Source organism: Neurospora hispaniola, assembly GCF_033458365.1.
Source record: "Neurospora hispaniola strain FGSC 10403 chromosome Unknown B0T23scaffold_11, whole genome shotgun sequence".
Taxonomy (NCBI): domain Eukaryota; kingdom Fungi; phylum Ascomycota; class Sordariomycetes; order Sordariales; family Sordariaceae; genus Neurospora; species Neurospora hispaniola.
The window spans coordinates 26,536-37,887 of NW_026944416.1; the positions used below are offsets into that span (position 1 = coordinate 26,536).

The 11,352-nt window shown below is 43.3% G+C and overlaps 3 protein-coding genes across 3 annotated transcripts; 2 read left to right on the forward strand and 1 right to left on the reverse strand.

The window, feature by feature from the left end:
* Positions 1-4,653: 4,653 nt before the first annotated feature.
* B0T23DRAFT_327512 (phosphoglucomutase 2) lies at positions 4,654-6,703 on the forward strand (the record flags this gene model as incomplete). Its single annotated transcript, XM_062835625.1, has 5 exons — positions 4,654-4,706; positions 4,867-4,964; positions 5,061-5,264; positions 5,324-6,340; positions 6,411-6,703. The coding sequence occupies 5 exons, from the start codon at positions 4,654-4,656 to the stop codon at positions 6,701-6,703; spliced, it is 1,665 nt and encodes a 554-aa protein (XP_062688037.1).
* Positions 6,704-6,720: 17 nt separating this feature from the next.
* B0T23DRAFT_51152 (ribonuclease H-like domain-containing protein) lies at positions 6,721-7,571 on the reverse strand. Its single transcript, XM_062841390.1, has 2 exons — positions 7,473-7,571; positions 6,721-7,392 (listed from the first exon to the last, which is right to left on the reverse strand). The coding sequence occupies exon 2, from the start codon at positions 7,387-7,389 to the stop codon at positions 6,871-6,873; it is 519 nt and encodes a 172-aa protein (XP_062688038.1). The 5' UTR covers positions 7,390-7,392; positions 7,473-7,571; the 3' UTR covers positions 6,721-6,870.
* A 1,005-nt stretch (positions 7,572-8,576) lies between these two features.
* On the forward strand, positions 8,577-10,699 carry B0T23DRAFT_51170 (NAD(P)-binding protein). Its single transcript, XM_062841391.1, has 2 exons — positions 8,577-8,621; positions 8,789-10,699. The coding sequence occupies exon 2, from the start codon at positions 8,824-8,826 to the stop codon at positions 10,435-10,437; it is 1,614 nt and encodes a 537-aa protein (XP_062688039.1). The 5' UTR covers positions 8,577-8,621; positions 8,789-8,823; the 3' UTR covers positions 10,438-10,699.
* The last annotated feature ends 653 nt before the right edge of the window (positions 10,700-11,352 follow it).

Genomic DNA, 11,352 nt, shown 5'->3' on the forward strand with positions numbered 1-11,352 from the left:
TCTAATTATTACTTAAAGTAGCAGTAAATTAATTAATTTTAGCTACTTTTAACCAGGAATTAGTATAAGTGTAATAGAGTACCTCCTTAAATTGAATGAGGAATATTACTATCAATTCGCTTAACTTTTAACAAAATTAATAAAATTCTTAACTAACACTCTTTACTATATTAAAATTACTATAAGTAAGCCGGAGTTTATTAAATAGGGTAATAGGTAAATATAATAAGGGAGAGCCGGAGGTAAAAATAATAAATAGTTTTTTAATAGTAAGCGATAGGTAGGCGAGTAAATAGTAAAATTATACTTTTAAATCGCTAATAGCGGAACTATTTATATAGAGCTTCGTTTGAGTATTTAAAACCTAGGTTTTGAAATTTTCTTTATTACTAGCGAACCTTTCTAGCTAGGGAAGTACCTACTTTTCAGAAATAGCGGTCGGCCTCGAAATAACCTCAATTAGTAACGTTTAGAAGACGGACGTAAATTGCTAGAAATATTCTTAGGGATTTTAGGATTAAAGGATCGCGGGGAAAGCGGTCGGCGTTATTATCGTAGATAAAGGGAGATTTTTCGGGTGTGCCTGTGAGAGGTCGGTAACGGTGTTGATTTGAAAAGAGGGTTAAATATAATGTAACAGGTCTGCTAGAGTATTGTATAGCGAGCAGTTATATAAGGTTGAAATGCTATATTTAATAAAGAGAGTAAAGGAAGATTGTATTAGAAGGGTGTAATCGAAAGAAGGTTTTATAACTAAGCGTATAGGCTAGGCAAATATATAGATCCGACTAATTAGGGGGCTCGCATCCTTATTAATACGACCGACCCGCTTTAGTAGACTTAGTAAAGCCGAGTCTTTGATCCCGGGCGCTAGCCCTATAACACTGTAGGTTCTATTATTGATATATAAGAATTAAAAGTAAAAGGATACTCTTCCTCGTTAGATCCTTTTACCTTTATTAATAGGGTTATAAGTATAGTAAATAGCCTTTTCCCTATTGCTCCATTCAATTATCCCCTTACTTTCTCAAACTTAGTTAATAAATAACCTACCTGTAAGAAACTGCTATACTACGTTTATTAGAACCTTGAGTAACAATTAGAAGTAGGACTATAAAATTGTTAAAAATTAATAAAAAGAATAAGTCAGTACCTGTAGATAACGTAACTCTAACTTATAAATAGATTACTCAAGTTCAATACTAAAAATAGTATAATACAAGGGGATACTGGAGGTGGAACGATACTTCTATAAGGATGTCTAATATTATTAGAAATATAATAGAGTTAGGGATTATTATAGCACTGCGCGGGTGGAAATCCCTATATAGATGTCCCTACTCGCGCAGTATATACTACGTAAGTAGAAAATAACACTGCGCGCCGAGTATCACTCTTAGAAAAAGTATAGAAGGAGGTTAGAAGAATAGTATAACGGATATAAAAAAGGTAGACTAAATAAGCAAATAAATACTAATGAAAACTAGATTTTTAAATTAGTAATTGAGTATTTATTATTCAAAAAACCTAATTAATAAACCAGCCTTGTAATAAACTAGACTACCTATAGACTAAGGTACTGTATAAAATTATTAAAATAATTAGATATTTATACGTTTTGAAACTAATAGACATATAGCGACGTTTAAAAGTATTTTATATTAATTGCTTAAGGAAGGATCCAAATAAACCGCTGCCCGAGCAAGCTAATAATGATCCCAAAGGCGAAATTATTAATAATAAAGAGGAATAGGAAGTTAAAAATATCATTACCTACCGATTAGTAAATAGCAAGCTTAAGTACTAAATGAAATGGAAAAGATAGAATTCAAACCTAATATAATACAACGTAGGAGGATTTATGAATATAGTGCGCAAATTTAAAAATTACTACAACAACAGCCTAGACAAACTAAAACTTCTAAATACTTCAAGATTTAATTAAAGGCAATAGAGAATAATATAATTACGAAGGACTATAATGAAAATGACGCGCCCGTTAATAGTTCGAAAAGGAAGGAGAAGGCGTTAAAGTAATTATGAAAAAGAAAATAATTATATTATATAGTAGTATAGCGTAATAGTCTATTCCAATACTAAAAATATACTAAAACCTAATAATATTTATCCTCTATTAGGGAAGCTCTCTGTTCAAACCCAACTAGGAGAAAGTTTATTTAAGTTTTTATACAGTTAGTACTATAATAACCAAATTGAACTTTAATCGTATTACTTAGTATAGAATTCTATTTGTTTTTATTAGATCCGGGAATTATTATTATAATTAGCAAATTAGATAAATTATTATAATAATCCTACGTACTCGCTTATTTATTCATAATAAAAAGTAATTCCTTTTTATTTTTCTTCTTTTCTTTCGACTCTAGGGCTAAGCCTTCTTTCAAAGGGAGTGGTAATGTTATAACATACCTAGATGAGCGCCTAGGGTACCGGGTATAGGGTACTAGCAAAGGAAAATATTGGATAGAATAAAGCTTAAACGCTTATTAATAGACGTTATAAATTGGGAAGGCAGCAACGCTTAGTGGAATCGACTTATATATTTAAATCTACAATGCTAGCGTTTATTTACTTCCCTTTCCTTCTTTACACTTAATATTACTTTAATTTGTAGCTTCTAGTGTTGCGATTTATCTCTTATAAGATCACGCTTTTATACTTCCTATATTTATTTATACTAATTAGAGCCAACACTTCTTTTTTCTTTTTACTTATTATAATTAATTATCTATTCTATTTATTAAATTAGTAATACTAGCTACTTATCTAATCCACGTACCGTAACAAGTGCCTAGGCTACTCTATAGCCTATACTCTAACTTTCGATATTATATATTTATTATATATAGACAGCTGGCTGGAAGCTTTTCTCCTTTTTATCATATTTTTTTTTCTTTAATTTATTAGCCATTATAAATAAAAGTTATCCCCTATAGTATTATTTTAATATAATATCTTAACTAAAACCCCATAAAAGTATCACGTTATAGTTACTTTACTATAACTCCTATAGCGGAACAATATGACTAGCATCTAGCGTAGATTGGGGGATTTATACTAAATTTCAAGTTTGTACTAGATTTTATAACTAGGCTGGATAATATCATCTAGGCTAGACGGTTGAGAAAAGTATTTAATTAGTTAAAAACTTTCTTCTTCAAGAGCTGTACTAAAGCTTTAACCTTTAGTAATTGATTATAGTGGTCTCAATAATAAAGCTCTCTAAGTTAAAATTTTCTTGCTAAAACTTTTTCAAAAGAATATATATATATATATATATATTGAAAAAAAAAGTTTATAGAGCAAAGATTTGCCCCTTTCTTTTTCAGCCTTTTAAAGCTCTAGGAAGGTCTAAAGTAGAAGTTAAAATATATTATATAAATTACATACCGTAGCTTTAATTTGAACTATTAGCTTAGCAGCTCAATAGCTTCTATCTTTATTTGTTTTTCCTTAAATCATTATAAGGCTAGCGCCTAAGATTAAGACTCGACTTTGCTAAGTCTACTAAGCTGGGACTAACTATATTAATAAGGATGTAACGGGTCTGCTAGAGTATTGTATAGCGAGCAGTCATATAAGATTGAAATGCTATATTTGACAAAAAGAGCAAGAGAAGACGGCACTAGAAGGATGCAGTCTAAAGAAGGTTTTATGCAGGGCACCAAGACCGCTCGGGCTAGGCAAATATGTAGATCCAACCAATTAGGAGGCTCGCATCCTTATTAATACGGCTGGTTCTGGCGTGGCAGACTTGGCAAAGCTGAGTCTTTGATCTAGGGCGCTAGCCCCATAACACGTTATATAAATTGTCTATTCGATTCTATTTAAGTTTTAAGTTTTTTTTTTTTTTTTTTCAGTTATGGAAAGTTTTGCAACAACTTTAAAATCGAAGTCTTCTACTAACTTAACTTCAATAATCTCCTATAGCAGCCTTTCTAAGCGTTATAGAAGGCTCTTTAGCTTTTGCTTTTTTTTTTAGGAAAAGCTGGCTAACTAGAAAGCTTCCTCAACTATCTAGCCAAAACAATGTTGTCCGGCCTAGATTACCAGACTACTTTGGAACTAAGGCTAGCTCAAAACTCTTATCTATGCTAAATGTGCTTCTTATATTTCCGCTGCAGTACTTTCAGATCATTATTCTATATAACACTTTACATTTTTAGTAATTACTACATTGCTAAAAAGATTAGTATCCAGTAGTTCAGCTGCTAAAAAATAACACTTTATCACTCAGACAGCCCCTACACCGCTGGTTTATCCAGGCCCTCGGTCGATCTATCCAGCTTGACTTGTGCTATCCTTCTTTCCTCTTCCAGCTCCTACCTTACCTTCCCCTCCTCTCTTCCCCACACCCCCTTTGCCAACGCTGCCCCACCTGTGCCCACCTTGCTAGCCTACCAATTACCTGGAGTACCACCGACCTTTGACAGCGGACCCTCCCCTCTCGGGCCTCTTTAATAGAGCTACCCACGCCGCTCAGGAGAGATTGGGTTTCAATCATCTTTCTATTCTCCTACGGTCAACTTGAGAGCTCTCGCCGTTACTTATCCTACTTCTGATTCTTCATTCTTTTCACTTATCCAGCCAGCCATCCTCTAACACCTACCTTACTCACACAAGCGCGCAATTATGGAGGTCCAGACTGTTGAGTTCAAGCCATTCACCGACCAGAAGCCGGGCACGTACGTCACCACCTTCGCTCGTCCTCCTAATTCTCCAGACACCCTCCTCCTTTCTGGCATGTCAAAGCTATATCTGCAAGCACCGATTGAGCTTTGGCCGGCTTTGAACGTATATCGAACAGCAAGACTAACAAGAGCCGTTTTGGGACCGCCGTCACAGCTCCGGACTTCGTAAAAAAGTGACCGTATTCCAACAGCCACACTATAGTGAGGCCTTCATCACGAGCATCTTGCTCTCCATCCCTGAAGGTGCCGAAGGTAGGAGAAAACACATGCCTATACCAAAATCTTGATACACCAAGCTTAATTGCAAGTGGGCTTTTGGAGCTGACCGGTTGATACAATCAATAATAGGTGCCTTCCTCGTCATCGGCGGGGATGGCCGATTTTGGAACCCTGAGGTGATTCAGCTGATTGCCAAGATTGGTGCCGCGTATGGCGTCAAGAAGCTCCTGATCGGCCAGGATGGCATCTTGTCGACCCCTGCCGCCAGCCATGTCATCCGCAAGCGCAAGGCGACAGGTGGCATCCTTCTGACCGCTAGCCACAACCCCGGAGGTGAGGAACAGCAGCCCCCCCTAGCTGTCATGGCTCACCCGGTGTTAACACTGGCTTAGGTCCCAAGAACGACTTCGGCATCAAGTACAACCTCGCCAACGGTGGCCCGGCGCCCGAGTCGGTCACCAACAAGATCTACGAAGTCTCCAAGACCCTGACCTCGTACAAGATTGCGAGCATTCCCAACATTGACATTTCAACCATTGGTACCAAGACGTACGGTGACCTCGAGATCGAGGTGGTCGATAGCACCGCGGACTATGTCGAGATGCTCAAGGATATCTTCGACTTTGACCTGATCAAGAAGTTTTTTGCCGCTCACCCTGATTTCAAGGTCTTGTTCGACGGTCTTTCGGGCGTGACCGGACCGTACGGCAAGGCCATCTTCCAGCAGGAGCTCGGTCTTGGCTCCGAGTCGACACAGAACTGCGAGCCTTCCCCTGACTTCAACGGTGGCCACCCTGACCCCAACCTTACTTACGCACACAGCTTGGTTGAGACTGTGGAGAAGAACAACATTCCGTTTGGCGCAGCCTCTGACGGTGACGGAGATCGCAACATGATCTACGGTGCTGGCGCTTTTGTGTCGCCCGGTGACAGTTTGGCTATTATCGCTCACCATGCCCAGCTTATTCCCTACTTTAAGAAGAATGGTGTGTACGGCCTGGCACGCAGTATGCCTACTTCGGGAGCAGTGGATTTGGTTGCCAAGAAGCAAGGCCTGAACTGCTATGAGGTTCCCACTGGTTGGAAGTTTTTCTGCGCCTTGTTCGACGCCAATAAGCTCTCTATCTGCGGCGAAGAGTCGTTTGGAACAGGCAGCAACCACATCAGAGAGAAGGATGGTCTCTGGGCCATTGTGGCTTGGTTGAATATCATTGCGGGATTGGGTGTCGCCAACCCCGGAGTAGCGCCCAGCATCAAACAGATCCAAAAGGATTTCTGGGCTGAGTACGGACGAACCTTCTTCACCCGCTATGATTACGAGGATGTGGATTCAGAAGGTGCCAACAAAGTTGTTGGTATCCTCAGGGATTTGGTGGCGGATCCAAACTTCGTAGGAAGCAAGGTTGGAGGTGAGTCTCGTGACGATTGCCCTTACCGAGTGGTCTTCCAGATGCTAACCGGAGATCCATTTTTGTCTAGATCGTACTGTCACGGAAGCTGGGGACTTTTCGTACACCGATTTGGACGGCTCAGTCTCTTCCAACCAAGGTCTGTATGCCCGCTTTTCCTCGGGCAGCAGGATCGTTGTTCGCCTGTCCGGCACCGGTTCTTCCGGCGCCACCATCCGCTTGTACATTGAGCAGCACAGCACGGATCCCGCCACATATGATATGGATGCCCAGGACTTCCTGGCGCCTGAAATCAAGATGGCAACCGAGCTCTTGAAGTTCAAGGAATTCGTTGGTCGTGACGAGCCGGACGTGAAGACATGAGTTTGGCGTTCATGTAGGCCTATGGAACCAACTACGGCTGGGGTGGCTAGTTCTCCGTGGAGATTATGACAGTGCAAACAAAATAATGTAATTCATCTTCCAACCGATCGAATCCATATCGTACGTATGGTGGCCATGTCGCTCCTGTCCTATTATGAAGATACGATCTAGTCCTTCTGAAAAATAGCAGATCGATAGTACCTAGCCTCTGCGATGCTCTCCAAAATGTCCTCCTTCGCCGTATGAAGTCCCTGCTTGGTAGGGGCTCCCGAGGCGATATGAGGGCACCAACGACGAGCAGCTTCTTTTAGACTACTTACATCCAAGATGCGGTAGTGCAGATGATCGACGACCCTGTCATAGGGCTCCTTGCGGAGAAAGGCGCGGTCGGCATGTACGCTGTTTCCGGCTAAGAGGGCCACGCGCTTATTTGGGACATACTTCTGTATATAGGTGAGCAGCCCGTCTGCTGCCTGTTCCGGCGTGACAGTAGAGGCCAAGACGGCGGCCATGAGACCACTATTGCCGTGGACTTGTGTACACCATTCATCCATGGCATCCATGCGCGCCTTCGTCTGGTGAATGACGGTGCCCCAGCCGGTACGATCTAAGAGGTTGAGTTGCTCGTCGGTAATGAAGCAGTAGATCTCAATGATGGCATCTTGGTCCGGGTCAAGGCCGGTCATCTACTTAAACACTGCGTGTGAGCGAGGTGAGACATTGGTGATGAGAAATGCGATCAATAAGGGGCTGGCACTAAGCACCTCACAGTCGATCCAGACCAGGGCACCTTGGCTCTGCTGCTGGGCCGCCACATGCGCGGCTTGCGGTGTCGACACCATATTTGAATGATATTGAAGAACAAGCGGCGTTAAGCCAAAATGGAGTCGTTGCAAGACCTGGAGGGTGTACGTAGGTCACCTCGCCAGCAACCGTTGACTTAGACCGTTGATGTTGGTCCTGTGGTGGTATGGTTGATAAGGTGTTGTTTCGATCCGGCCCTATCAGGGGGGACATCCGGCTCTGTCCAATTAAAGATTATTGCAGTAGTCTCAGTTCTCAAACCCACTCAACCTCCAAAACCCACCCCACCCCCTATTTTTGTAGGGCGGGTCCGCTGAAGCGTTGTCGATAGTAGGGATCGATCAGTAATAACTGCAACCAGTAATAACTGAAATTTCCAGAAATTTCATGCAAAAATGGCCATTTTTTCATCGGTTTCAAGCCACGTGACTGAAATGTGGGCGCTGGGCACACAGACTGGGCTCTTAAAACCCCCAAATCTGTGTAAAATATACAGTATGGCTCACACTCCTCGAGATGCGTGCGCAGTCTAGTGACGTTGGCCGACTGACGGTTGTTGTAATGGTTGTACTGGGTAGTCTAAACTACGCACCCTAGTTCATTGGTTAAGACGAACTCCCTAAGAATTGCCTCGCTTCTGGTTTGTCGGATTGGGGGTATTGCTGGAGATATTGTTAAAGATGTGGGGAGTAGAGTAGAGGGTTACTAGGTAGAAACTAGTAATAAGGGGAGATCAGGAAGCAAATTGGTATATTGAACGGTTGTGAAATAATCGAGTTGTGTGCAGTGTAAGGTCCCTTGAATTAGCGGTAATTTCAGCAACTGGTAATAACGTGCAATAATCCCATTATTTCGGAATCAATCGATCCCTAGTCGATAGAGGTTAAGTAATAAAGACTAAGTACACCTTTGCTGGGATGTAAAAGGTTAGCGCGATGAATAGCAGAGTGGCGATTACTTGAATTTGTATACAAAAGATAGACGATTTCCTCACCTCACAACCTTCACAAAACTGTAAGATTCAAGTACCGCGCTAACCTTTTATATCCCGGCAGAGGTGTAGGTCTAAGAATTGAGACTAGGCTTGTATAGTCGGGTACTACTATAGACGGAGGTACGCACACGTGTAAGCTGTGTGAGGAGGTACCGGTTGTTGCAGCAGTCACGCTCCCTTCTCTTTCCTTCCAATCCTCTCCCTTTCCCCCGCCCACCCTAAGGTTTTTTTCCCTTTTTTAATTTCATTTCTTTTTTTTCTTTTCTAATTCGGTTCACTGCAAACAGCACTCGAAACTCAAAGCTATCACCACACGAACAAGATGGTACCCAACCCGCCTCGTATACTTGTTGTCGGCGCCGGCTCTCGTGGTCGAGCTTATGCTCGAGCCATTCAGTCCTCGACTGACGGTATCGTCACTGCAGTAGCGGAGCCTAACAAGTATAAGAGAAGGCAGTTCGGCCAAAGCTTCATTTGGGGATCACACGCTCTTCCGTCCGAAGGCGTCCAGTTCGATGATTGGCGTGACTTCATTGCATACGAGAAGGGCCGGCGAGCTCGAATTTTGGCCGGCGAGACGGATGTTCCGCCCGGCGTCGATGCTGCCTTTGTGTGTGTTCTAGATGAGATGCACAGGGAGGTCATTCTCGCCCTTACCATGCTCGGAGGCTTGCACATAATGTGCGAGAAACCACTGGCCACAACTCTGCGGGACTGCATCGACATATACGAGGCACTACGCACCAACACGAACGCTAAAGGGGAGCAGATGGTCTTTTCTATAGGCCATGTCCTTCGGTACAGCCCCCATAACATGCTGCTCCGAAAGCTACTCCTCGAAGACCGTGTTATTGGCGATGTGCTGTCCGTTGTGCATACTGAGCCCGTCGGTTGGTGGCATTTCACCCACAGCTACGTCCGTGGTAATTGGCGTCGAGAGAGTACCTCGGCGCCCAGCCTGCTGACAAAAAGCTGTCATGATATCGACGTTTTGTTGTGGCTTCTCTGCTCGCCCGCCTCTTACATTGCCCAGCATGGCGAAACCCCCCATTTACCATCTACTATCAGCAGTACGGGCTCGCTGCAGTACTTTAAAAGGAGCCGAAAGCCGGCCGCCGCAGGGACGGCTACCAACTGCCTATCCTGCCCTATCGAGTCGTCCTGCAAATATTCGGCGAAGCGTATATACGTTACTCAGGACGAGTTTGGATTGGACTCGTACAATACCGACTGGCCTGTCAATGTCGTGATTCCCGATATCGAAAGTTACTCGGACATGGATGTGGCAAGGGAGACACTGCTTCGCGAACTGGCCAAGGATTACGGCACTAACACTCCCGCTTTGCAAATCCAACAGAGCAACTGGTTTGGCCGATGTGTTTACGAGAGTGACAACGATGTGTGCGATGAACAGATTGTCACCATCACTTGGGATGATGACCCCGTTCCGAGTCTTCCGAGTTTCCCCCACGAATTGGGTCAGGAAAATGTCTTAATTTCGAGCCCCTCGCGTGGTCGTGGCTCGAAGATGGCAACTTTCCACATGGTAGCTCAGACGAACAAGATCTGTCAGAGATATACGAATCTGTACGGCGTCGACGGGGAGATCTTTGCCGACTCGTCCACTATTACGATCCATGACTTTCGCACCGGGGAAACAACCACCCATTGCCCTCGGAACGAGGACCGCGGTCATGGAGGTGGGGACCTAGGACTGACGCGCCAGTTCGTTCGAGCTGTTGACAAAGTCAAAAACCATGGCTGGACTACCAACAGAGCGCAAACGGAACTGGTTGGTTGTACTCTAGAAGAAGTGATGCGCAGCCATGCTATGGTCTTCTGTGCCGAAGAGGCAAGGAAGAACAAAAAGGTGATCGATTGGGGCGAGTGGTGGGCAAAGCATGTGGAAGGTAAGTTAAAGCGTGATACAAGCTAGGTCCTTGTTAAAATGGTGCGATGGTGTACTGCTAGCCGGGGGCACTCTTCCTTTTGGCGATTAAGTGTGTGTAAACGTGTCCGTCCTGTTGAGGTACAGGAGACCGGACGAGGACAATTCATCTATAAGGAGGAGAAGATAAGTTGCAGATTTAGAGCTGAATTTTGCTACATCTCACAAGCGTCCTGTCATTGCTTGATATTATTATGTCAGTGTCCCAACGGGTAACCTTCCCTAATTTGATTGCAGCGAAATCTGGATGGGCCAGTTATTTCCCCACTGCCTCGGAGTTGCCTTTCAGACCAGTCCAGCTCCTCGTCCCACGGGTTCACCACCCCGGAAATCGTATATCATAGCGTGGGCTTGTACCAACCTTGGTTGACTCTTGTGTTTGTTGAAATTTCAGCTAGCATTTCTTGCATGATGTTGTTGGAAGCCAGAGCGTGAATTGAGGGGAAGCGGGCAGAATAACGACAGGCTATCGAAGAGTATGGCGTGGTGGCGGCTAGGGAATTATAGAACGTATAGCTTCAGAGGTAACTAAAGAGAAACCCCCCTGTAAATGTAACAACAGCAAGCTCCAAAACTCCCAGACTTGAAGGTTAAGTGCAAACCTGCAACCAGCATAGCGTATATAGAAGTTTACCCTCAAACTTAACATGGTAAAATGCAAAAATAGGGTCTAGTACAGAGTTATATTATCCTACTTTTGTGTATCTTCATGTAGTAAGTTGGAGAATAGGTGATCTGTGCACGAAGCCTTTTAGAGCAATACCCCTATTGTTGTGACACCTTGTGCCGGATCTTTAGTTATACTAGAACTAAGACTAGTCTCAATTCTCAAACCTACTACCCTTAAAACCACCCCACCCTACTCTACACTACCCGTTTTTACGGTAGCTAGAGTTCAATCGG

Coding starts and splice junctions, on each gene's coding strand:
- B0T23DRAFT_51152 (XM_062841390.1), bottom strand. CDS start 7,389: ATGACCGGCCTTGACCCGGACCAAGATGCCATCATTGAGATCTACTGC.
- B0T23DRAFT_51170 (XM_062841391.1), top strand. CDS start 8,824: ATGGTACCCAACCCGCCTCGTATACTTGTTGTCGGCGCCGGCTCTCGT.